Here is a 27,833-nt window from a genome sequence, read left to right as displayed (position 1 = left end):
CATTTTCAATCTCTCGCACTTAAGAGATTCATTATGTGCAGCTGAAGTCAAGGCAATAACAGACAATGTGTACCCTCTGCAGGGTGTTTTCCTGCTGGAGTGTATTTCTTGTTTATAATGGAAAGGAATGCATGATTCTGAGAGCACCATGGAAAGAGGCTCTTCTGGAGGCAGGGATATTTTTCGCAAAGCACAATGTGCACACACACACACACACACACAAAAAAGAGCCGACTTTGAGCAATGTTTGATGAGTTTTCTTTTGTCGCGTAGCAACAGAATAGCAGGCTTTATGCTACGGTAAGCACTCCACAACAAAATAAACAGTGGTGGAGATGTATATACAGCGTGACTGTACTGCACAGAATTTCAGAGAAATGCACATTGAAGGAGATTCCAGCTCGGGTATGCGGTGACGAGCTGAAGTTCCTTCGGTCCGAATCCACTCCGAGCTGTGTCTGCTATTGATCAGTATCCAATCACAGTGTGGACTGTTGAGTAACAAGCTCACGCACACACATATACACACACTAGTGAAAAAAAACTCATAGCAGAGTGCTGTCTCACAGCCTCGGCTTTAGATCTTGTCGAACACAATGCTCCCATCTCTTCCATTCACCGAGGGGGTAGAGGGCAAACAAACTCCCCAAAGTCTCCCCACAAATTAAGATGCTCTCAATTATTCCCATCAGAGTTACGTCAATGGACACAAATGGACTGTAATGATTCTGACACTTGGAAGGCATGAGCTAGAAGAAATAAGACAGCTCCAATAATAATAAAACAAAAACATAATCAGATAATATTGATATTTCTTTCAGTGTGGAGAGTCTATGTGGGAGATTGCAACAGGTTGGGATTTAAGATCGCCTTCAAGAACCATCCATCCATTCATCCATTTGTTTATTTATTCATTAGTTTGTTCATTCTTTCCCAACACCCTGCTTCCCAGTATGTCTTGGGTGTAGAAGCCGCCCCGAATGTTTATTGGAAAGTCACACATCCCTTTGAAAATGTGAGCTGCTGATTATTGTTAATTTCTGTTGTGAGAAGTTAATGAATCTTGTACTGTAACTACAGGTTTGACAGGACTCCTTTATAAATTTCACTTGCTTTTATCCAAATTATCCTCGTTCTATTTCCTCTATACATTAAGAATACCAAAGAGGCTAGAATTTTCCGCCCCCTCCCCCACAGCTCTCCACTCTTTGGCCAGTGAAGGATATACATGATTTCGATGGGGTCCATGGTGATTGGCTCGAACATGCTGCAGTCGCACTTGTTGTCCACCACCACCATGAAGAGATTACTGCTGGGGATCTGCTGGATCACAAAGGACCTGCCAATCACAGCCAGAAACAAAGAGATGAGGAAGGAAGAGGAGAGAGGGAGCACGGGAGGTTGAGAGTCGGATTGGCGAGTAGACAAGGCGCATGGGTATGATGTAAATTTCCATGTGTGTCAGAGGATTTGTGTTATGAGTGTTCACATTCTCCCCTGGCAGAGGAGGAGACGCAGTTAGGAGACTCCACTCGATGCATGTGAAGAGGATGACTTGTCTCACCGCCAGCTGTCAATAAACATACAGAGACGCAGACAGACTCACACTAATAGACACACGTATAAAGTATACACACATACTTCTCTAACTCACTCCATCCCCACGTCTTCCTTAACCTCTTCCCTTCTTTTGTCTTTGTTATATCCCATCCAAGGCGAGCACCAATGAAGTGTTGCCGAATATAAAACACTCCAAAGGGAGACAAATGGGAACCACACTTTTGTGCTCATAGCTTCCCATGGCTGTGTTCTACTGGCCTGAAAGATCAGGCCTCGTCTCGCCCTCCTGGCCAGTGATTTATGACCGTGGATAAGCTTTATGAAGAAGAGAGGTCATAAAAATGATCTCTTCTTTCTGTCACCCTTTCGTTCTTTATCTCTTGCTTCTCTCCCTCCCTCTCTTCTGCCACAGCTGGGTGATTTATCAAGTTCACTGTGAGGCATTTATCAGACACGTATGAGTACATGCACGTGTGACTGAGTGAACACACGCAGATGTAAAAATATACACGCATTCACTTTCTCGACTCTTGTGAAGGAGGACAGGAACTAAGACAAAGAGGGAGAGACCTGATGGGTCGAAACAAACCTCATATCTCCAGGAATATCTCCATCCTTTCTAATTCAATACCATGACCAATTTCATCTGACCACAAACAGCCTCCAATCCCTGGGTAGCACCAATCCACCGCACTCTAATACAGTTATTCCACCGTGACCAACCAAACCAAACCAAACCAGCCCAGCAAACAGGCCAAGCCAGTTCCAATCAGGGTGAATTAGGATCTGCTGATGTTTAATAATCTGTGCTCACCCCTGCACAGTGCCGGGCCGGCCCAGCTCAGCCCGCTGATAGAAAGCAGAGCAAGTGTTCTTGGAGAAAAGACTTAAACACATCCTGACAGCACAGCTGCTGGCCTTGAACATACTCACTGCTGGGAAAGGGAGCACTACACCGCATATGAATGCGCACACACACACGCACACACACACACACACACACACACACACACACACACACACACACACACACACACACACACACACACACACACACACACACACACACACACACACACACACACACACACACACACACACACACCCACGCGCGTGGATTCAAACAGTATGCACAGATTTTCAGAGACAGACATCAATGCATGCACTCTTGCACAGACACACAGACGGTATAAACAGATAGATGTGTTCTTGACATGGCCTCCTTTGTGCTGTGGCTTCTAGTTATTTTGGCCAGAAGAAAAATGGACAACAAAGACATCCAATATGTCTCTCTGAGAGAAGATAGAGAATGACAGAGAGACAGATCAACCCTTTGAGTGACATAGAGACTGACAGCAAGACAGATAAGTTAGTAAAAGAGAAAGAGATCAAGGTTTAGATTGATGTACTGGGGTAATAGATGAAGACAAACACAATGGCGTGGCGACAGAACGTGTCTTCTTCTCAAACTTCTGACAAAACATATCACACAATCTGTAGCTGAATCTGATAAGAAGTAGCTCTGCTTATCAACATGTTTCCATCACGAAGGAAAATGTTAAATCTTTCCAGTGTCATCTGTATTGAACCTAATTTTAGGGGTTAGAGCTATGACAAGGTGATGCTAATTCACAGTGGGTTTAGTGTTTAGGTTTACATGCTTTGCTTTTAATGCTGAACAGTAGCAAAGTTTTTGTATTTTTCATGGTAAAATTATTCTATGCTCAGTTTTGGCTAAATGCAAAACTTTTTTTTTGTGTGTGTGTCCTGTAGAGAAGGTTCAAAATTTTCCAATGATTTAATCATTGCATAACTTAACCATAACCATAACTGCATGCACTGTACGGTTTTCAGAAATATCTGTCATCACAGTAGGGAAATGTGACCAGTAATTACTGTGTGTAATTTAACAATTACTAATTCAGTGAGTTGAAATTGCTCCAATAAAATCTCGACAAACAGACAGGCAAGTTTTCAGAGCAATGCTGTCATTTTATTTCCATTTCTCTTATTACTTTCGGGGAAAAACGGGTACCGTGATTCCAGCATCTAATTTATTTATTCAGGGGGAATAGATAATTTAGGTGGATTTTAGATGTTTTTTTTTTTTTTACACTTTAGATGTTTTTGTTTTTGCATTTTTACCTTTTTTTTTTTTAACTTTTTGAAGCTGCACATTTCCAGCAGATGTGGGTAAAAATGCAGCTTACGTGAGAAAAATCGCATAGTATATATCACCAGAAAATGTCAAATGGGGACTATTTGCAAAGAAAGGTTCAATTCAAAAATGATCAGAACTCAATTTATCCTAAAAATAAAGAAAACTCAACACTTATAGACAGTTAAAATATCAAAATAACAGAACAGATGTTAACATACCTTTCAAATTTATAAATACTGCTTCCACAAAGATTACTGTAACAATTCTGTTGTTAAATACTGTCTATTCTAAAAAGCACTTCTGCAACTGTCACATTACAATCTGTTTAAAAAGCTGTGTTAAAAAATAGCCTTGTAGTATGTCAGGAGTGACAGCTTCATAATATACACAATTATCTCAGCAATACCATGATTATTAGTGTTACCCCGGAAAAAAGAGATGGATGTCTTTCAAGAATCTCTAACAGATGAAACCACGTCTACATGTCCGACTGTGGAGCTGTAGCTGTAAGTCATTTCAACTTTGAACCTCTCTCTCTCTCTTTTCGGGACATGTCTCGTCTTGGACGGTCGAGAAACAAAAAGGAGCCTGTGGAGCGGTAGGATATATGGCCACGAGTATTGTCGCTAATAGTCCCCTTGAAGAACTCCTCTGGTTATAGACATGACATGCTCTTTTTTCTAAATCTCATGTTACAGTCTAGAGAAGCTGGCAATGCATTAATGGAGGTTAAGTCATCCTATAGGGCCACTTAAACTGTTATATCATTCACAAGATTACAGTGTTTCTTGTGCTCTATCAGTCTGTTTCACCCATCAGGAAGCAACAGACAAATACAAATACCCACATCGGAGACACACACACACACACACACACACGTACAGTCAAACAGTACAGTAAAGAGAGGTTTAACAGGCAAGAGCTTAGGGTATATTTCCTAGAGCATAAAGTACACACACGTGTCCCAATGAAAATATGAGAGAAAGGCCTCAGTCAGCCTGTAACGTGAAACAGATGTTTATCACCAATATCCTCTATTACTAATATGAGCTATAAAGTTCCATATAACCGAAATAAAAACTCCATTTTACTTTGTCAAATTCATTGTGCTTTAAAAAAGATTTATTTGAAGGCGACATGTTGCTCGTAGCTCACGGCCCTGCCCGCTAATCCCGGTTCTGGTGTCATCATTGGAGATGAGGCCATTCTTCTCTGAAGCACGCTTATGTCATGTGTGTATGTGCTGGTGGGTGTGCATGTCTGAGAGGGTGCTGCGCCTGTATGTGTGTGTGTGTTTGGGGTCTGACTGCATCCCCAAACCTCATTTTACTCCTGGCACCCAGGGCAGTGGTTACCCTGCTGACCTTGTGGGGCTGTACCGACAGCAGACACACAATGAAAACACACACACACACCACACACACACACACACACACACACACACACACACACACACACACACACACACACACACACACACACACACACACACACACACACACACACACACCACACACACACACACACACACACACACACACACACACACACACACACACACACACACCACACACACACACACCACACACACACACACACACACACACACACACACACACAACACACACACACACACACACACACACACACACACACACACACAACACACACACACACACACACACACCACACACACACACACACACACACACACACACCACACACACACACACACACACACACACACACACACACACACACACACACACACACACACACACACAGTTCTGAGCTTCCCTGGCAGTTCCACAGCTGGGAGCAATGAAGGGCCCATTGGAGGGATCCAGAGAACACCCCACAATTGCCTGACAGAAAAGCCCAAATTGTTAATGGGGACCACACTCATTTTCCCATTTTTAAAGGAAGCCTTTTTTCCACCTCTCTCCCTCATCTCTAAATGCCTTGTATTTCAAACTACTGGGGAAGAGAGCGAGTGTCTGTGTGCGCCTGCATGTTTATCACTGATGGATTGTCTGGATAAAAGAGTTTTTCAACAGACAACAAATTATTTAAATGTGTTTCTCATCTCAGGGATTAGAGAGATAAAAATATTTCGGCAAGATGAGAGTTGACAGCACAAGTCATTTTTCATTGTTAGCTTTTATGGAGCACAGTGGTCATCTTAAATTCTATTTTTGTTGATGTGTTCATTTATGTTCACACGTGACCGGTTGTGTGTCTCATACTTGATGCAGCCGTCGCAGTCAACGTTGCCCGTGTTCTCTTTGATGGTTCTCTCGGAGACAAAGGCCGGGTACTCTGTGTCACATGGCACCTGCATGGTCCGACCCATCCTCTGAGCTGAGGGCAGGAAGGATGGGAGGAAGGAAGGAAGGGAAGGAATGAGTTAAGTGAAGGAAAAAAGGAGAGAAAGATTAGAAAGGTTAGAAAGAAAAAGGAAGTAAAATAGGAGGAGAAAGACGGAAAGAGAGAAGCAATGAAAGAAAGACGGAGAGAGAAAATGAGTCAAGCTTGGTGGGAAAGTCATGGAACATTCATTTCAAAGTCAAATACACACTTAAAATAGTTATGCAAATATATTGCAAGCTAACAGTTAAACACACCACATCCTTACAAACATACACGTTTGAAAGAAAACAGCATTTCTGAACCAGAGCTGCCTCTTGTCCCGCTGGAGATATTTCCAGTGTAAATCTAGGCCAACCATTCATGCAGCATTGCTTGAACTCTCCTGCCACCCAGAGGCTTGAAACAATGCTGCAGCATGGAAAGGACCGGGGAGGCAAAGTCGCACATTTATATGTTTGAGTTCATATTTTTAGAGCTAATACAAGCCAGATTTCCATATCAAACATAAACACCTAAATACACATGGTTTTATTTTGTGAGATCAGTTTTATCAGAGTGCTCTACACACATTTTTACAGCACACACCGATGTCTCAAGATGGTGGATTATGTGTGTAATTTGAATGGAGTGGTTTAATTACTGGGTGTCAGCAGCGTGGCAGTATTGTGTGAAAAAAATGTGTGTGTGTGTGTGTGTGTGTGTGCGTACAGTTGTATATTAACTATATGCATGTGAGAAACGCAGCCTACACGTATAAACGTCTGGGATTAGTTCAGCTCCAGAGGCTGTGTAGATTGGGTTACGGGCTGCTAAGTTGGGGTGTTTCAGCTGTGTGTCACAGGCCTGTGTCTCTATTGTAAAAAGATATAGAAAGTGCCGCTAAGACCTGAGGCTAGCCAGCTGTGAAATTGTCTCGACTGCTTGGCGAGCACCGATGCCCAGCTTCACTTCATTCGGGATAAGAGTGTGCAAGGAAAGCATTTTATAGACTTTCATTTTGTGGTTCTCTCTCTCTCTCTCTCTCTTATGCTCTCTCTCTCTCCCCCTCTCTCACATTCACATATGAAATATTTTCATATTAGTTTTGACAAGAATTAATACTACAATGTGATGCTGCTTAGTGAGGCTTTAATTTCAGACAGGCAAACAGCATTCAACACTCCATAAAGCATTAGGCATCCCAGCGTTCGCAGCTTGGCAGCAATCATATGAGAATGTGCGTGTGTTCATGGAAGAAAGTGAGACAGAAAAAGAAAGGAAAGACATAAAGCCAGAGAAGGAGAGAAAGAGAGATAGACTGAGTGAGAAAAAGGAGAGAAAAGCCTTTTTTCTCCTGTTACAAAGCGGATATTGCTTCCCCACCGCTACCAATATGACACACATCCTTACAGGTCATAAAACCATCAAGTATAACCCCTCTGGACACACAAACAAATACAAATGTGTGTGCAGACACACACACGCACACACACGCACGCACACACACATCCTCTCTCTCATACTGAGGTCACTTGAGGTAATCTTGTGTTCTGCCATTTTTACTTTTAGGTTTTGGATTGCGCCTCTTTATTCTGTTTTTCCAGTGGTCACACTGACTCAGACCGAGAGGAAATGGAGGGGAGATGGCGAAGATGAAGACAGGAGGTCAGTGCTGAGGACACTGGTTGTTTACTCTGTACGCAATGAACTTTGTTCCACGTGAACTCAAATGTAAGTATGAACAACGGTCAGGTTTAGGTCAGTTTATGCCTTTTATCTTTGGACTTTTTTTAATGAACATACAAATTACAATATTTAAAAGAACTGGTTGTTTTCATTTCATTCAAAAATTGAAAAAAAAAATGCTTTTCTTTAGCCATTGCTAAATTGCTTTCTCTCTTTTGTGAGAGGGAAGAAAACAAGTATGAAAAAAAAACAAAATATAAAATTGTTAATCTTTTTAATTTTTCAGAAACAGAGCAAAACTAGGTTAGTTCAGGAATAAACCTTGAGGTGGTTTAATTTAGGATTTCATTTTGAAAAGGATTATGTTTAGGTAAACATTCAAGACAGGGAACTATGAGATCCATAAGAATACCTGTCTGTGTCCAAATTAAATGAATATAATATTACTTGAAAGTTATAAAAAACTTATAAAATAATATCTTTCTGTTCTGTTCTGTTATTATATTCATTATTTTCATTTCATATTTGTCTGTTTTTTAAAGGAAAATATCTGCCGTGTCTAGTAATGGAAACAATTGTTTTGGATCTTTTAAAGAAAATCAAATGATGTTTCCTTTTCTTTGACTTTTTCTTTTGCCTTTTCATTTCTGTTTCTGTAAAATTCACAAGAAGACACAGACCTATGTGAGTGTCATTACCATGTAATTTAGGACCTGCAGCAGGTGCTGCTAGTGAGAGGAAGCTTTCATCAGTGAAAGATATACACATATCCATATTTTTAAATATGCAAATCAGAATAAATTTAGCAATTTGCAATCAATTTGTTTGTTCTCGTCACACAAAAGTACAGTGGAAATGATAACCCCATTCATTTTTCTAGCTATTGTTATAATAAATATTCATTAGAGCTATTAGTGATATTTATTTGAGGAACAAAATTATTTTGCATTTCATGCCTCTTATACAATGCGATTTTCAACTACAACATACATTCAAAATAAAATATGATATTATAAGCTGTGTACATGTATGTGTGTGTGTGTGTGTGTGTGTGTGTGTGTGTGTGTGTGTTAGGATTGGATAGAGAGAGAGAGGGTTGGCACATCCCAGATGAGTGCGTTCTTACCTTTAGCTGTGAGGTCAGAGTACCACCAGCTGTACAAGTTGAACTCGACCAGGAATCTAAATATGCAGAAGACATCGACCATAACAATACACTCCAACACTTATGCTTACACTGCTTATATAACACATGCTGTAGCACGCTCTACAGCAACCTTTTTTTTTAATCAACATGATTTAAGTTTCTGTGAATGTACAGAAGAGAAACTGTTTATTTTTTCAAAAGGCAACTAATTTGGCTTTAAAAACAACCATGGCACAGATATGAATCTTTGCTCATTGCCAGTCATGCCAGTAAAATGTCTACTGAGAATTCTTGTTTATTGTTATGCCTCCAGATCATGCAGGTTAGTGCTTAATCTGACTATTTTCATTTGGGTAATGTGGGAAATTATCTTCAGTCTTGTAAAACATCAGTTTGTTTTGTTTAACTTGTCAGGGCAGCAGCTTGTAAAACAGGTCATGTTTTGTTGATCTCATAATTAATAACGTATGTATACAGATGGTTGTATTTTCTCACTGCAGAGGTAACCTTATTGAATAAATGCTCCCTATATGAAGCTGGACTTGACATCAGTTGTAACGCCAAATAAAAACAATATAATGACAATGAATTGTAAAGAGGATAGTATACTGGCATTTCCTAATTACAGATGATGCATTGTATACACACCTAGTATATTAATGACTTTACATATGTTTAGGGTAACATGCTTCTGTGTAAATTTTATATATAATTTATGCTCAAGTCAAGGTGCCACTATTTAAGGCTTACTATGCTACACACCTACGCTGTATGACCATTGTTTTTTGTGACTTGTATTACATGCGATACATATTTAATATGATGGGTATTTATACAATCTTGAACTTTTATATATTTTTCATACAGTTGATGCATTTCTGTCAATCATGTGTAATTATTTAGCTCAAGTCGAACATTAGTGAAAAATGAAGGACATAAAAAAAAAACCTAATATTTCAAAGACAAAAAAAATTTTGACCGACTGTAAAACTACAACTGACAACTCAATCCTCCCATGATACACTGTGGTGACAACAGACCACCCAGGAAAACTCTGCAACGTGGCATCACAGGAATACCCACGCTACAGGAAACATCAGGTAGCCATTACTGCTCATGTTCGCTGGTGATCACGTTGACGTACACGTGAAGGCACTGGTAAACAAACATACAACTGATATATACTCACAAACACACACTTAACCTCAGACAGAGGAGGCCACCATACGAGTCTTCAACTAGAATTACCGCCTCACGGTTGTGTGCCTCCGCCAACCACTCAAGTTGCAGTTTGCATCCACGTCTGTCCAGACTCACATATGTAGTGAGGACTTTGAAAGAATTTTATAAAAAAAAAGTATCAAAGTGTTTTTTTTTTTTTTTGGCTAAATGGAAGTTATCACTATATTGACATGTGTTAATTCTACTGAATAATTTCCAGTGAGAAACATGCTGTCTTCAGATAGAGACTATTCTTCACACACGTCTTCAACCTGGGAGCGAAGAAGATCTATACGACCACCACAGTTTCAAGGTGGGCACCCAAGATTAGTGTCACCAATTCAGTATCTGAACAAACGTGAAAAATATGGTCACAACCTCCACTTCTGTTTCTGAGTTACAGCGTTGAATAATGGCCAGAAACGTTGTGATGTCTTATTGAAGTTGACCTTTGACTTTTTGGACATAAAAAATGCCATCATTTCATCATTTTATCATTTTATCTCATGAGACATATGTGTGGAAATTTTTCATAATTACGGCATTCATTCGTATGCCAAAAGATGTGTTTTGTGAAGTCCCTCCAGACGTTCCTGAGATGTCACGTCATCACGAGAAATGGGACGTGAGAACACGGCTGTGGCCAGCGCGGAGGCATAAAAAAACACATGTATGCAGCATGCGTATGCTATTACCAACAGATACAAGACACTCTGATATACACAGAAGTCTTACATGACAAGCTCAGTCAGGATCCACTTCACAGCTGAGTAGAAAGCAAAGTAAGGCTGGATAAAAAAAAGAGAGAGAGAGAAAAATATTCATCAGACACTAATAACACATAATACGCTGTCCCCACTTTACACCCCATGGAGCGCAATCAAGGAGGTCAAAAAAAAAAAAAATGCATTACTCACATCCAACAGTGTGTGTCCACTGTCACTACTCTCTGAAAAGACCCAACAAAGAGCCTGGTAGTCGTACAGAGTCACTCTGTGTAGATAAAGATTAAAAAAAAAAAGAGAGGACAAAGAGTGAGACAGAGATAAAGTGCGGATGGGATAGAATGTTTTTAGATTTGACTTTTCATAATAACGCTTTTGTCGGGCCCGATACAGCCCGGATAAGGTGATATAAGTCTTGATTCACACATTCCCTCTATACTATTACATGCCTGCGGGGCCGGTTGGACTGCTGTGTGGGAGCAGGAAGGAAAGATCCCACCTCTGCTAAAACTGCTGCGTTACCTACGGATAATATATTGGATGGATGTGGCAAGAATGGGAAAAGGAAAAGCAACTGAAAGCCGAGAGCTTCCCGAGAGGTTCCTCAAAGTGATGTAGGAAGGTGGGTGTGTATGTGTGTGTGTGTGTAGATGATTTGGGGATATTGGGGGGGATATCAGAGGATTTAAGAGCTTAGTAGAGCCTGAGGGTGTGAGGTCTGGGTCCGTCTGGGTGAGGTTATTGAATGGGTTCCTAACACACACTCACACACACGTGCGCACAGGACACTCGTTCTTATAGCTCGCAGACAGCTCCCTATATATACTTGACAATGCGTTGTGTGTGAACGTGTGTGAGAGCATGTGTGTGATGTCTGAGTGGGCCCAGTCTATCCGCAGCCCTGGGCGATGTTCAAACCTCAGTCACAGTGCTGGTGACACACAGCTCCAACACACCGCCAGGAACCAATTAGTGCTAAGCCAGGCCACATAATGGTGTTAGCAGCAAACTTAGACCAATATAATATTAGTATATGAGTGTGTCTATGCACGGGTGTGTGAGCACGCCCTTCATTTGCTTTGCATGGGTGCATAACATCACTCTCGGCATGTTTATTGATTTGTCTTTCTGCTGCGACGAATAATCCAAGAGTAACTGAGAATAATTTGCCTACATTTGTTTTCATCTACAGTGGGGATGGTGACAGATGCATTCGAGCTGTCATCTTGCGCCAACTTTAAGTGGTGCACTTTATAGACATCTTTAATGTTTTTTAATCAAGACAAGAAAACTATGCTTTAACTTAGCGCATTAATTCTCTACAGATGTTACTGGGTTCAGACAGATGGGACTGGATTCATTAGTGTTAAGATCTATAAGCTCTATTACTCATCATGCTAATACTAGTCACATCATTCATTCATCATCATACGTCGTCTTCAATTTTAAACAGTCCCTCATCACCCGACATTAAAGATTCAGTGAAAGCTCTTTTAGGCCTCTTTGTTTTTTATGAGTGGGACTGTAAATCATTTGCTGTCAGCTTCTGAGGTTCATCCCCATGATAAACAGGCGTGGTTGTCTACTTGTGCGATGATTTGTCACTGATGATTTTTATATACCAAGACAGCATGGCAAAAAAAATAAAAAATTCCTCACCCACATCCCAAAGCAAAAATGAATGCTGGGTATAGACCTGCTGTCGTGTTGGAAATGTGGTTGTAAGCTTCTGTGCAATCTAAATTTACACTTAACCGTGCAGCTTCGTTAAGTTAAGATTCCACAAATGTTAGACCATAGCAGTTTGACTCCGCAGTCAAACTACAGGATGTGTCGGTCAGTGTCTGCTTCTCTGTGTTTCTGCTCTGTAATTCTGGGAAAGGTATCCTCCTGGGTTAAATTTCCAAATTAATTGCAGAATGTCGCCACCCACCGCTCCTGGCGTTTTCCAGGAGACACAGCTCTACAACAAGCGTGAATGTGTCCACATATGTGTGTGTCCGTGTGTATGTGTGACTCCAAGTTTCTCCTAATTCCTTCATTTCAGGAAAAGATTTGCTATAATCCCCTAACGGAGAACTCTGCTGAGCGAGGGGTCGGAGTTCAGCGCTGAATAGCTCAACACGATTGGCCAAGTTAAGAGCTGTCAGCGCCAGGGGAGACATGCTCTCATTCTGCGGCCTGCCTGATATTATGCACATACATTTACACACACATGCACACACACACACATACATACACTTGTGCTGGCACATAGAAGTACACACTCATACACCCACCCACACACACACCACACACACGCTCACACACACATGTGCGCGTGCAGTTTGAAATCCTTACCTCTTGAAAGAGCCCATCTGCAGAAGCTTACTCATTACAGCTCCCTCTGCTTCTCCAAAAAATTTCCCCGTCTGAGAAAGAAGGCAAAGAGATTTTCTTTAATAAAACAAGTCATAATAGTGTTTGGATGGCTGAAAGGCCTTTGCAGGTAGAAAAAATTGACACGTGCACAGTCAAGATTATCCATAAGAGAAACCCTCAATTACCCGACCCTGAAGCATGCAGAAATGACCAAGTGTCCCTGGCCAAAGAGAAAACTCAGAAACACCTTCTAGGAACAAAACTAAGAATAAAATCACACACACAGAAAACTTCCCAAAGCCTGTCCTCAGGACCTCGTGTTCCAAATACGCACAAATGCGATGGCACAAACGCTTGGAAAGCAGTTTCTGATAGTCTGCAAAAAGGCTAACAATCTCAGCTCACCTCATTTAGCTGGCTGAGATAGGAAGCTTTTTCTTTCTTTTTTTCCCCCATTTGTTTTTAGTTTAGTTTTCTTGTCTCTACTGCAGATTCTGTGACGTCTTCGAAAGTTACATCCTGTAGGGCTCTCTGATACTTGCTCTCACTGGTAGAGCTACAATTAACAATTGTACATGGAGTATTATTTTTTCAATGTATCTACTGTGTGATATAGTGATTACTTTTTCTCTCCAAAGTGACTTTAGCATAAAGTGCCAGAAAATAATGTGACAGATACCTATCTCTACTTCCCGAACGCAAAGGTGACACATTCAAAACACTTGTTTAGTGTGATCAACAGTCCAAAACCAAAAGGTTCAATTCAATTCACAATTATATATAAAAAAAAGAAGATAAAAGCAGCAAGTTATCATGTTTGAGAAGCTGAAAAGAGACGTTTAGTCTTGTGGCTTGAGTTGTCCATTTATTTCCTATCAATTGACTGATTGATTAACTGACAGATTGTCTCAGTACTTCTCACTGTGCTTCCAGATCCTAAGATTCCTGAATGTAATACAATGGATGGACCAGGGTTTACCTCAAGCCTGTAGTGTGGCATTACCTGTCCAGACTACCCCAAGCCAGGTGATGCCACAGGGATAAAAATACTTAATTATTAACCATCAGCATTAAACACCATCAGACACAGAGATGGAGGGTGAAATACACCCTCCATCTCTCCACATCCCAAATTTCTTGACACCTCAGAGGCAAAGAATCCCACCTCAGCTGCATCCCGCCAATGTGACCTCCTCACAGTAACAATCCTCTAGCTCACCCTCCACAGACCCACTCAAGACCCCTCACACATTTGATACAACATTTTGACAGAACACATTCGTGTAACCTTGTTCGTTGATGACATTTCCCTAGGTCACAACAGTGAGACAAAACAAATCGACAAGTGGAACCCTAAATGCTCCATCACCTCCAAATTAAGATCAGATAAAGGATAGTAGCCGGCAAGTGAGAGACACATGAAAAGAACAAGCAGGGGAAGGGAAGGGCACTGACAGCCAGCGGACTGGCTGCTAGATGAGCCAAAACCAGAATGACAGCATGTCTGGTGACAGCTAAGCAGAGGGTACATGCTAAGGCAGCAGCACGTCTCCTTGAGAGCAGTCTATAAACAACATTATTATGCATGAGAGGCAGAGAAATGATTAGAAAACCGAAAAACACGCACCAGGGATTAACATTCAAGCTCAACTCTAGACCAGAAAATTAATTACTGACTTGAATGAAAATCCACAAGCAGTACATTAATTCTGACAACTGTCACACTAAGACATTCAAACTTGCTGTTCATGTACAGTACATGTATACTTTCATGTGATTAATAACTAATTGTGGACCTCAAATTCACAATCTGGCAACAACACAAGTAGCTAATGTTGCTGATATCAGATGCAGATACTGGTTTTGTTCATTTTGTGTTTTCCTCTGATGATGAAAACAGGCTATTACGCAATCCTTCCCGTTGGTCTTGCCTCATCTGGTACTGTGTCTTTGCGTGTGTGCATGTCTTACCAGAGTGTAGTCCTCTGCTACCAGAACGAAGCCGTTGTTGTCAATGAGGTAGCAGTTAATATTCTGTGAAACAGAAAACAGTTGAAAGTGTTAAAGCAGCCAAAAGCAGCAATAGTGACAGAATCATGGAGGGTTAGTTGAGAAAAGGAAGGCTGACCGACCTCGTCATCACAGCTTATGGAGCATTTCCCATCTAATGCGGCACACTGTAAGATAATTAAAAAAAAAAAAAAAAAAAAAAGGTATTTGCATCTGTTGTTTTTGGACGTCACACCAAACTATTTTGCTGTTTGGTCGGGAGCACAGATCCCTTCTGTCAGCTGAAAACCTTTACTGTCTCCTAAAATCATTTTAAGAAAAAGACATGGAATGAAACAGACTGGTGACCTTTACGTGTTAAAAGTTCTACCAAGTTTCACTCATCTTTGAGTCACTAAATATTCATAACATGTACAGAACAAAAATAGCATAAAACAAGGGACACTTTTGTAACAGCAAACACATGTGCTGCTAATTCTTAAGCGAGCAGCTCTGGATAACAACCAAGTGGTTAATGTTTTCACTTTTGACTTTACTCACCTTTGAGCTGTACGTATTTTTAAACTGCTGTGGGTAGTGCAGTGTAATTGGCTGAGTCACAATAGGTTATTTTAGGTTTACAAGTGTGTTTGTATTATATGTGTGGATGTGTGTGTTTATGCATGTGTACCTGTCTGCTGGCTGTCCAGAATTTCTTCTGAAAGAACTCCAGTTTCATCTGGATGCCCACAGCTGAAAGGGAGACAACACAGTCACTGAGGCGTGTCACTGAGGCGTGTGTGTGTGTGTGTGTGTGTGTGTGTGTGTGTGTGGTGTGTGTGTGTGTGTGTGTGTGTGTGTGTGTGTGCACGCTCGCTGTATGTTGGAGTGCATTAGCTCTATGATCTTTATCACAACAGAAGTTTGTTTCATTAACCCCGACTAAAGGAAAAGCAAACAACTGCTGGACAAAAATGGGCCATATGGGCAATTTACGCCCTGCATCATACATGCGTCAGCTCTTTTTTCTGGAAGGCTAAACGCGTGTGAGTGCGTATGTAATACGGTACAATCTACACACATCTGCGCAGATGCCGCTAACCACACTCAAAATGCAGTTTCACACGAAACCAGAACTCTCTCTCTCTGTGCCCACATGAAATCCATCCCATTCCTCAGTCTGCCTCCCTGTTGTTATCCCAACAGGCATTTTACAGAGTTGGTACACAGAGCCGCTCTCACACCCATAAGCTTCACCCCAGCAGGTCCCTAAATGCATGGATCTGACCAGAATTCCTTGCGTGGAAAAAAAGCAGTTGCTGACATTAAATATGTCAACTTTTTCAGACTTGGCTGAGGAAAGATTGACACATTCACCACAGGCTTTAACTTCCCTCCTCTCCTCCCTGCTCGCCCCCTCCCTACTACCCCCTACTACTAAGACTCAGAGGACCCTAGCTTTCTCTCAGTGGGGGTTTGCCATGCTTTGGGGGGGTGTGTAAGTATTTCCAGGGGCAAAAATTTAGAGCTTCATCCAAATGCAGATCCAGCAGCCACAGGTAGTAATCTGAATGGAAGAGAAGGTGGCATTTGGCTGGATTTCACAAACTCAGGGGGAAGACCACACACTTGAAACAAAGACAAGACACAGAGGAAGAAAAAATGACAAACAGACAGCAACAAAATAAAGATAATAGTGGAGAATGTCATGGAATTTACTGCGCTGAATGAACAACCCATTTTTTGTGGCTAAAACGTGAAATTTTGACACATTACAAGGAAAAAAAATCAATCCCGACTACAGGTTGCCAAACACAAATTTAACTTCCAAACTGGATCTAAGGATTTATTTGTTTATTGGGTTTGGAAGGAGACATTTGACAGGTTATACATCATGCTTTTAGATTTCTTGAAGCACATGGGGATAACTTAGTTGTTAAATAATAAAGAGGAAAGATTTAATCGGATTGCTATCCATATCTTACTGTTGGTATCAAACCATATTTAATACTGGAGTCGGTGTCGTCTACCTGTTATATGTATAAGCATAATGCAGCTAAGATTTATTCTTAGAATTAGATACTTATTTAATATATAATTACTCTTATATTGTACAAATGTTAATTTAATCTTATAGAATTTGGATTCTATACATTCATTCTAGAGTAAGTATTTGTATTACTATACTGTAGATATAGTACAAAATGCAATGTTACAGTTGTTTATATGCATTTGCACATAGAGAAACACATGCAAATGGAAGATTCAATGAAATGAGTGTGCATACAGATAGGATCCAAATATCAGTAAAGCTATAGCTTAAGAAAAATAGAATACTGAGAACATCACTGGATGTCAACATATGAAGGGAACATTATCATTGAAAAATATTCCACTGGTTTGCACTTCTTTTAGTGTGATGGCATGTCTGCGTGATTGTTTAAGTGCAGTGGGGTGCCGCTGTGGCCTGTTTTAGCCCTTGCCCAGAGAAACAGGTGCAGATTATCCCATCATAAGCTTTGCCAGATCCTTTCAGCAGCCCACCATTTCTACACCCACATGGAAAACCCAGGAGGAGAGTCTAATTTAAGATGTTGGGCAACAGCGATGGAAACACACATGGTATGAAACCATGGAGAACCTAGATCATTAAGCCAATAAAAGATAAAAGATCATCTGCTCCAAAAAAAAAAAGCTGTCAAAACAAAGGAAATATTGAAAAGGAAAAAAGATAAAAGACTGTGAATTCTGAAACATGAAACTTTCATATATTTAGAAGATGTAAGATTTGGAAGAACACCTCATCTGAAAGTTGAAATATTCCATTGACATCAAATGGTAAAACGCATCTGCTCAGCAAAGAAAATAATTATGGAAACGTAAATCCCATATGAGCAGTGCTCTATAAAATGGTATTAGAGGTTAAGGGTGCTCTGATGTTGGCTGGTACCTGGAAGTTAGCTCAGAACAAAGACAGAAGCCCAAATCTGTCTCACTAATGCTTGGGAATTTTCTGTACGGGGGGAACATTTCATTTCCCTAGGTATGATTTAAGAACTTGGGGGTATTTACGCCCTGAGCTGCTTTTATGAGTTCAAAGATGAAGAGACATCAAATCCACTCCAAATCCCCACCACCACCAATCTCCTATCAGTGCAATCCCAGGCAGGGAGAGATGACAACCGGTTTAAAGCCTACAGATAGGTGGGAGTCTAATAGGGATTGTATAAATGTATGCATCCATTACCATAAGGGTGCATCTGACTGTATGGATGCAACTTACTAAGGGCAATCATGAGTGTGTACTGTGCGTGTGTGTTTTTCTCTTTGTATAAGTGTGTGTGTGTGTGTGTGTCCATCAGTTTGAATCCCAGTGATACCCGACAACACCTCCATACAAGTGTCACAAACACACAGAGCTGTCTGGGAGAGATGTAGTGATTTGCAAATTTGGTGCAGCATTTGTCCAGCAGCGTAGCTCCTCGGCAGTTACACAGCGCAGGGGCGGATCATGTCAAGACGCTGAGCAGCATTCAGAGGATGGGGATAACAGGAGGCTGTTGTTAAGGATGCCGGCAATCTACAAGACTGAGGCTCCTCTGACCTTTACTTTCCTGTGTGTTCTTGTTGATGCAATACTGAGACTTGACTGGTGCAAAAAAAACAGACAAATAATTTCATAAAAATCAATCTGCGTTGGCCAAATCCCAAATAGCTCTCTGAATGAGTCAGAAGATGCAACAGAAACGATCATATCCAAATCATGCAAACCGCCGTTGTGCTTTGCCCTTAAGGCCTTAAATGCATGAGTCACATGATGCTAATACACGGCATGATGGTTGGAGGAGGAATAGTAGGGCATGTTCTCTCTCTGTATTTTTTTTAACTAACTTGATGCTTAACGTTTTTAGACGTTGCAGCACAAACACAACAGACTGTCTGGACTCATCAACCATATGGGCTTTTAGCAAATACAGAGGTGTCATCGCACATTTGAGGATGTATTTGCCTGTGTAGGTGTACATTACTACTCAAGAGTGCATGGGAGCGTGGATGCAAGTCTGTGCGTGTGGGAGTTTGTGTGTGCACGCACACAGGTGCAAGCCCTTATACATGCATTTATGTTATTTAAAGCATCATCTTGAGTGCATTAATTGCTCAAAGCTAATATCTTCACACATTTACCCCAATAAATCAACTAAATATAACCTGGTGACAGATACTGACTTCAGTTTTTACTATAAATGACAGAATGAAAATAATTGTCATGCCCTTCAGCAGAGGAAAAGATATAAATATGGATGGACAGGAGGACAAACAGCAGGCCAAGGTCAGCTTGTAATTCATTGTTAATAATGATGTTATTAATCTCTTTCTGTCTCTTCCTTTGTTCATTTTTTACTTCTCCTTGAAGTGACCGATGAGCTCGTATGAGCTTAACCGTCAATCCATTTACATACAAAAAAAAAAGGAAAAAAAAAATATCCATGTAAATTTATTGCAACAGCTTAATATCCTGCTGTGTGTGTGTGCGCGTGCGTATTTGTGCGCTCTTTGCTGCTGTGCTGGGGGCGTGTTCTATCAGCCCTCCTGCCCACGGCTCATGCATAATATCTTCAGAGCATGCCACAGAAACGACATCCTCCGAGTCTGTTCGATGTGTTCAAGTGTTTGTTTAGACACACTGCAATCCAGATCTAATTTTGTCTCGTTCAACTCTTGCCAAAGCAATAGGAGGTAATGTGAATGTCAGTGAATGTGTGAGCTCTGTGATTTAAGAGACACAGCTGTCCACTGGGAGATGACACACCATCCCACTCACCAATACAACTGGGGACAGGGAGAGAGAGCGAGCAAAGCAGAGAGAGGGAGAGAGTGAAAGTGTTGATTTGGATTCAAAGGAGGAGCAGAAATAAAAACAAAATCAAGAGAGAAGGGAAAGTAGAAACACGGGCAAATAAAAACAAAGCATGAAGAAAAATACAAGAGACAGAATGAGAGGTTGAGAGACAGTGAGAGAGCAACAGAGAGCGATACAGAGTGAGAGAGAGAGAGGGAGAGAGAGAGAGAGAGAGAGAGAGGGAGAGAGAGGCAGATCTCCCTAACTCCAGTGATTCCCAGACTGGCTGGCTGGCAGTAAGCTCTGTGCTCTGATCTGCCCGCTCTGATGGGGTTTCATGCCTGTGCAGGTAGTGTTGGGGGATCCTGAGGGCAACACGGGGTTCTGGTGCTGCTCTATCTGCTAATTACCACCCACTGACCATATCAGCCCACACAGATGAGAGTCAGGACAAGCTAATCTCAACCTTACTGACGGCTGATGGATCATCAACCAATGACAATCACTAGAAACCAAAAGGGGAGCTAAAAGATCAACAAATGCGAGCGGCCCGAGGACGACTGGCAGATATGAGAGGTAGGAGCTCCGTGTGTCAGCATGAACACATTTGTGTATATGTGTGAGTGTGTGTATGTGTATACGAGCATGGCTATCAGCTGCTGAGACGAACATGTTGTTGAAATTGTTGTATGATGTTGAGTGATGATAAAGCACTTGCTTTTACCAGCTCCAGGTGCAACACACAGGTCAACTTTACATTCACACTTTTACGTTCATGGCTGTACATCAACATTGCCGCTGAATGCTTCAAGTTGCAAATAGGTATCGACATCGGTGCTGAGCTGATGTAAAGTGCTACTTGCTGTGGGTTATGTGTGCATGTCATTACAAGCTTCTCTGTGTGTACTTTGGGCTGGAGGGACACATCAGAGCAAAGAGCCATTCCCCTGCGTTGACCTCATTCCAGAGCTGCTGTTACAACGCTCCACTGAGCTGACGCTCTGTTTATGTGATTCTGTGTGTGCGTTGTACGTATATGAGTATGTTTATGAGTAAATGCGCACATGTGTAAGCACATGTGATTGGATGCATTCTTGCATACACACACTCTCATTTCATTAACAAGCATGCAATTAACAGAGGGCTTTGCACCGCAGCGCACTAAGTCTCAACCCAACCATGTTCTGATGCTTTTTTTTTTTGTTGTTGAAGCAAACAATGTAATATCATAACAGCACCACTGCCAAGAGCCACGGTACCAAACTAACACCTGAGATTAGACCTGGGAGCGCCTTTCTAAACCTGTAAATCACAAGCCACTGCTAGAAGTCCCCAAGCCAAGCAAAAGACAAAGTAATGATGACACGCTCTCAAATGAAAGGCTGTCACTGTGATAAGTAGACTACGTTACAATAGTGTTTACTCACAGAATAGAGGAGCAGTAGGACAAAGGCTTAAGTATGTTCTAAATGATACTGCTGGTTAACATCTGAATGCTAAATATCAGTTGTGTGAGTTAAGTGTTGTGCGACATCTTTGTCAGTTTCTCAATGGATCAAAGAATGGATATTATAAAATATCAGACTAAAATGTCTGTGTGGTGTTGAGATCTTTGAATTAGTAAAATTTGGGCCAGATCCAGAAAATAATCTGGATCTGAGAGACATGTGTAGGATTGTTTGGCCTTGGTGGAGGTATGTGCTCTAGTGAGTGCCATTCTAGTTTGATTATTACTATTAATAGCTGCATAGTGTTTCCTAGTATGATTCTGGAAACAAGTATCAGGTTGTTGTGAGACTCGAGGCTGCCTCATTACAAAATGATAAATTCTAGCGGGAGATGCCGCCTGATACAGAAGAAGATTAGATAATTCCCATCTAAGAAAACATTACATATTACCAATAGGGAAAAATGGTCTTCTGAACTGCTCATGAGTACATTTTAGCTGCTGTACCTATGGAAACAAAAACACGGTGCAGCAATCCATCTGTTCAGGATCTGTGAGTGTACCTTGTGAGCTAGCTACATTCCCATACACTTGTCTGTGCTTCATTTCATTGAGCCTCGAGCTAGTCCAGCCAATGCTATAAATACTGCTGTAATGTTCCAGAAGGAATGGACATGTGAAGTCATCTCAAAGGGAATCAGACACCCAATATCTGCTGTGTATGGATTTGTGTGTGGGTGGGGTGTGGGTGAGGGGTTATGAGGCTTTGGTGAAGTCACCAAGGGCGACTGTCTAAGGGGGGTGGGAGGTAGGAGTTGGCATATTAGTAATAAGTTTACTTTCTTGCATTCTTTTCTAAAGGCATCATCATCATTTCATATTTCTGCCAAAACAAACAATCTGGAAATGTATTTGCTCACTTATGTAAATGTCTCTTCTTGGTGATTAGGGCATTTATCTGCGTCAGTGATAGTGCCCGTGGCAGCTGAAGACTGTGGTGTGAATGTATGCAATTATGTAATGGTAGTCCACTGCATTGCTGAAAGAGATCACATCGTTAGTCAACTCTCAAAATAAAATCTTTAAACTTTCAAAATATATATGTAGCTGTATTTTGTCATGTTTGAATGCAAATACTGCAAGCATACTGTACTTTTAGATGTCTAATTAAATATTATGTCCCCCTGTCTCCACAGTGGTACTCGTGTGTGCCCTCCTACCCCTCCTCTCTTTGTCACATGCCTGTCCAAAGGAGTGTAGCTGCAACAGCAACACCAAAGTAGTAGACTGCCGGGGTCAAGGCCTATATGACATCCCCCGACGACTGCATCCAGACACCCAAGAACTGTATCTCCAAGACAACCGCATAAGGGGGCTGGGATCGATGGCCTTCAGAGAAATACCCCTTGTCCGCATTCTCGATCTATCTAATAACTCTATAACATCTGTTTCACCAACTGCCCTGCTGGGTCTCAGGACTCTGCAGCGCCTCAGCCTAGCCTACAACAGCCTGAGAGAGCTTGACAAGCGGTTGCTTGGGCCTATCCGCTCACTTTCACATCTTGACCTCTCACACAACAGGTTAAGCGAAAAAACTGGAACACATCAAATTTGTTATGTGTCCTTTGTCGAACAATACCCACTGTAAACTTGATGCCACATGATTCATTGTATCTTATGTCCCTTCCTCTCAGCCTGTGGGGTTTACCAGGAGCCATGGGGGACAGTTTGAGGAACCTTAGCCACCTGGGGCTAGCACACAACAGGCTAACACGGATGGACCGCTCCCTGTTAGAGGCCCTGACTCGCCTGGACAGCGTTACACTACGAGGCAACCCCTGGAGGTGTGACTGCCAGCTCATAGGGCTCAAACTCTGGCTGGAGACCTACCTCTTTAAAGGTTAGACCGCTAGTAGCTCTAGGCAGTGGCTGGGGAATATCTGCAATGTTCCAAACCTTCATCCATCACAATGCCTTTCCTGCTGGGCACAGTATTAATTTATGGTAATATTTAATTATGGTAATACTGACCTTTAACACAAGGAAATATCCTAAAACTAGTAGAGTAGAAATGGCTGGACGATATTTAAGTGGCCAGTTTACAGAATGATAAATACTTTGGTATTTTGCCCTTGGAGAAACGGCCTCAGTGGAGTTAAGACCGAGTTAAAAGGTTTGTCCGGTTACTAAAGACGGTGGAATAAATGTGTCTCATGTTGGTTGGTGTGTAGCTGTGGAAGGAGTGTAGTTGTTTTGGCTTTTATACCATCATTGATGGCTACTGTTTGAGGAGGTGTCCACATGCATGTCCCGTACTGCATAATATTATGGTGATGATTTACACAGCAGACTTTATTGTGACTCTTGATTCACTGACATTGACTGATCTTAAAGCTTAGCATGTTGCCATACATTAATAAGAACGTCCTGAATAATGTTGTGATGTCAGGCACTCTGTGCACTTCTTACAACTATGGTGGGGATCTCTATAACCGGAGATAGCCAGTCTATACAAGGTGATTAAGGGTTAAATAGTCAACTGCATTGTTTTCCATGCTAAATCAACCCCTGCATGCATTAGATAACAAAATAACCACTGTACAGTGAAAGCTAGGCTCGCTTGGAGTTGGCTGGCCCGCCTACATTCCTGTATTACCCTGACACAGCTTTCAACTTAAAGGCTGAAAATTCTAATTACCGCAAAGCAGAACAATAGCACCCAGATACAAGGATGTATGCTTAATAGAAAACCAGTGGTTAATCAGGCAGGCAGAAAGAAAATGTGTGACAGGGCATGCTCGACATGAATACAGAAAGAGATGAATAATAAAGAGATTTACGGCACACACAGAGGACAGCTGATGAAGCCTTAACTCAACACTTTCTCCAACAGACTTGATTCATTCAGCTCCAGCGACCCAACAGAGACTCTATTTGAGCTGTTAATCATGTAACACTTGCTAATAAAGCCCATTAAAATAAGCCATTACACCCTAGATTAATAAATATCTCAAGTGATGGGTTGGTCCAGGCTCAGCTATGATAATTAAGATTGTAGCCTCCTCTGTAAAATGCTGCCAAACAGGAAATGGGTAATTAACAACAAGTAATGTGACTCCCTATCCATCCCTGCCCCTCAGTCTGTCCTTTCCCATCACTGTCTGATTTAACTATCCAACTGTGATCTCAAGGTGGAGCTGTGGACGAGGTGCTTTGCTACCAGCCAGAAGAAATGAGGGACAGAGACCTGCAGAAAGTCCCTTACCAGCTCTTTCATGCCTGCATGACCACAAGCTACCACTACCTGTTTGCCAACATACACCACCTGGAGTCCGAGAGGCTACTGCGAGGCCACACCCACGGCAACCATGCTCATCCCTCTAGCCATGCTCTCCACGTCCCCATGGCAATGGGGGAGGGCTTTGGTGGCGGGGGAGGAGGAGGAGGAGGAGGAGGGAGCATGCCTGAGTGTGAAACTAAGCAGAGGCAGCGGCCTGTCAACTTGCGCCACGCTATTGCCACAGTGATCATCACAGGCGTAGTGTGTGGAATCGTGTGTCTGATGATGCTGGCAGCAGCAGTGTACGGCTGTGCCTACGCCGCTATCATGGCCAAATATCAGCGGGAGCTAAAGAAGAACGAGGAGTTGGCAGCAGTGCAGGGGGCAGATCATGCCACAGCAGATGAGAAGGAACCACTGGAGAATGCAATTGCCTAGGAGATGATAACGTGAACCCTGGACTTATAACCTGGGCCTCATCCCTTTAACCTAATCGTCTCTGGATGCCATGTGTGTGCTTGTGCATGTATGTTTGTGAGAAAAAAAAGATGAGAGAGTGAGAGAGAGAGAGTGAGATTCTTTATGTCTGCGTACTGTATGTTCACCTCATTTCTGAGACTTGGGTAGCTAAATTCCACAGGTATTTGACTATGCACTGATGACAGTATCTTCTACTGTGTGCGGGTTTGAGGGGTAGGCCAAAGAATTAAAACGTATCAATTCCATTTTGTCTGAGAAATGCATATCACAGCTAGAGACAAATTGCTATATATTTATATAAATGTGTATTTGTAGGTATAGTAGTAGAGCTCTGGTATTTAAAAATGGATTTCACAATTTGGTTGTCTTTTGGTTGTTGTTCATGATTTTGAGTCTGATTCTGAGGTAATTTTGAAAACTCATAGTAGGCAGCTGCTGTCAGTTAAGTTTTGTTCTAAGTTGCTTGTATCATTAACACGAGTGTCTGAGAAAAAAGGATGAAAGTGTTTGTGTCAGTGTTTCATTTTGTGCTGGAGTGTGTATGTGTGTGGAGATGTATACTGTATGCACATATCTATAGAGAGTTTAAGAGTCTGTGCCTAATAATGTGATATAGTTTTGCGGAGGAAACGTGTTTTTTTTCGTAAAAGGATATTTTTCTGACAGCTGGGGTGAGGATGGGAAATTCGTTGAAGCAATAATGAAACAAACTAAAATGAAAACAACAACAAAACCTGGACTCAGCCTTGTTGTTTTTCATTGACTTTACGGGTTCATAAGTCTGAATTCTCATCCTGCTGCACACAGTCACAGTCACACCCACACACACACACACACACAAACTTTTAGAACTACAGTTTTTTGAAATTGAGTCCTGTTTGTGAATTAATGCTGATTACATAATGGTAGTCATGTCCTTCAGTATGTATTATATAAAATAAAGGGAATCATTTGAACTGATTACTGTATGTATACATGTGTTTCAGTGAGAATACTGTGGATTATACAGTACTTGGTATTACTTTAATCATTTGCTATCTGGAAGAGATAAATTTGAATATACAATGTTTGTGTCTTTGACATTTTCCTTCATGGATTTTGCCCAACCTTGTTATTTTTTCTGATGGAGTTCACTAGTACCATTACAAGGAAATTATTAAGCACTGTATTATATAATGCAATATCAGGTGTCTGATAAATCTAATCTAAATCTCCCTATTGTTTTATCATAAGTAAAATGTCACAGAGAGGATATTCAGGAAGTGTTTATAGACTATATTTAAAATGTAGCTTGATTGGTACATAGCTAGCATCCATTATTATCATCTGTCTTTCGATAATTAACCATCGCAAGTGATTTTCAGCTTACTCAGAGCACTGTGGGGGCACATGAATGTACACAGATGCCTTTGGTCTTAACGCCTGACCTGACTTTCATGGCTCTGTGTATATCGTGGCAGCAGACTCCCTGCACGTGGCTGAGGATGTGACCACAAACACTGACACACACACACTGACACACACACACACACACACACACACACACACACACACACACACACACACACACACACACACACACACACACACACACACACACACACACAGGCGTGTATGTACGCACACGTTAACATTGTGACTCAAGCGATGTCTTCAGGGGCCATGGTGTGTGATGTCATCAGCCTGTCCTGTTAAGTTAGTGTATTAGCGTATTCACAAGTCTACAGCTCAGTGGAGCGCAGGGCAGTGAAAACTGGCCCTAACCGGCCCACACTAAATTTGCATTCTTGCCTACATCTCTCCTCCCATCTGACTCTCTTATATAAAATCATCCTTACATACATCCCCCCGGTATGATCAGCATGATTGTCATTACTATACATCAGCATCCACTGTAACATTAAGGTCTTCATGAATCCTTGTTACTGATTAGTCATTTGGATTGCTGTTCAACAGGACTTGAGAGGAACGATGTTATCTTAAAAGAACAGTGATCAAGTCAACAGTGTCAGATAATACTGTGGGCTGGTGTAAACTGTGGGCTGCTTGTGTGCCGCTTGGCTAGAAATCTGATGAATACTCTATGTGCATGTGTGTGTGTGTGTGTGTGTGTGTGTGTGTGTGTGTGCGCGCGCGCTGTGGCACCACACAGACTCTCCCATCTCTGTCCTTCTGCTCCAGTGGTTTCCCCCAGGCCAAGAGTACCCACAATGCACTGCTTTCATGTCGACGCACTCATGCACCGTGAAATAATTTTCTCTTTCTCTGCCCTTTTATTTCTTCTCTTATTTTATCACTGCTTTTCCAAAAGATTCTCCTCTTTTTTTTCCTTTCTTCCCTTTTTCTTTCCTCTGCCCACATATTTTATTTTTTTTTGCGATTCCTCTGCTGGCATTATGAGCCCTCATCTGTCAACAGGAGAGCTTACATAGATAATCATCTGAAGAGGTTTTTAATATGAAGCAAAAGCTGTGCTCCACATTGGTCCTTGGTACATATGTTGGGAGGTGGAAAGGATTGCAATACTCCACACACTCTGCATACTGTACTTTAAACTGTGTATGGTGTATTCTGTTCTGACATTTGT

At 41.6% G+C, this 27,833-nt stretch overlaps 2 protein-coding genes across 3 annotated transcripts in view; one reads left to right on the top strand and one right to left on the bottom strand.

Annotated features, from left to right (window-relative positions):
- The window catches only part of cacna2d3a (calcium channel, voltage-dependent, alpha 2/delta subunit 3a), a 118,690-nt gene that overhangs the window by 938 nt on the left and 89,919 nt on the right, over positions 1-27,833 (bottom strand). For both annotated transcript variants that reach the window (XM_056385356.1, XM_056385357.1), the window contains 10 exons: positions 15,891-15,952; positions 15,343-15,387; positions 15,182-15,244; positions 13,190-13,260; positions 11,042-11,117; positions 10,860-10,912; positions 8,883-8,938; positions 5,968-6,082; positions 1,227-1,339; positions 1-35 (listed from right to left, as the gene is read on the bottom strand). The exon at positions 1-35 is cut by the window's left edge and continues 48 nt beyond it. In XM_056385356.1, coding sequence (XP_056241331.1) covers positions 1-35; positions 1,227-1,339; positions 5,968-6,082; positions 8,883-8,938; positions 10,860-10,912; positions 11,042-11,117; positions 13,190-13,260; positions 15,182-15,244; positions 15,343-15,387; positions 15,891-15,952 — 689 coding nt within the window. The remainder of the gene's footprint in view (positions 36-1,226; positions 1,340-5,967; positions 6,083-8,882; positions 8,939-10,859; positions 10,913-11,041; positions 11,118-13,189; positions 13,261-15,181; positions 15,245-15,342; positions 15,388-15,890; positions 15,953-27,833) is intronic.
- On the top strand, positions 20,015-26,311 carry LOC130175075 (leucine-rich repeat and transmembrane domain-containing protein 1). Its single transcript, XM_056385358.1, has 4 exons — positions 20,015-20,615; positions 22,683-23,067; positions 23,181-23,386; positions 24,678-26,311. The coding sequence occupies exons 1-4, from the start codon at positions 20,579-20,581 to the stop codon at positions 25,202-25,204; spliced, it is 1,155 nt and encodes a 384-aa protein (XP_056241333.1). The 5' UTR covers positions 20,015-20,578; the 3' UTR covers positions 25,205-26,311.

Source organism: Seriola aureovittata, chromosome 9, assembly GCF_021018895.1.
Source record: "Seriola aureovittata isolate HTS-2021-v1 ecotype China chromosome 9, ASM2101889v1, whole genome shotgun sequence".
Taxonomy (NCBI): domain Eukaryota; kingdom Metazoa; phylum Chordata; class Actinopteri; order Carangiformes; family Carangidae; genus Seriola; species Seriola aureovittata.
The sequence above is the reverse complement of the archived record's forward strand: the minus strand, read 5'-3'. Positions and strand labels throughout refer to the sequence as shown.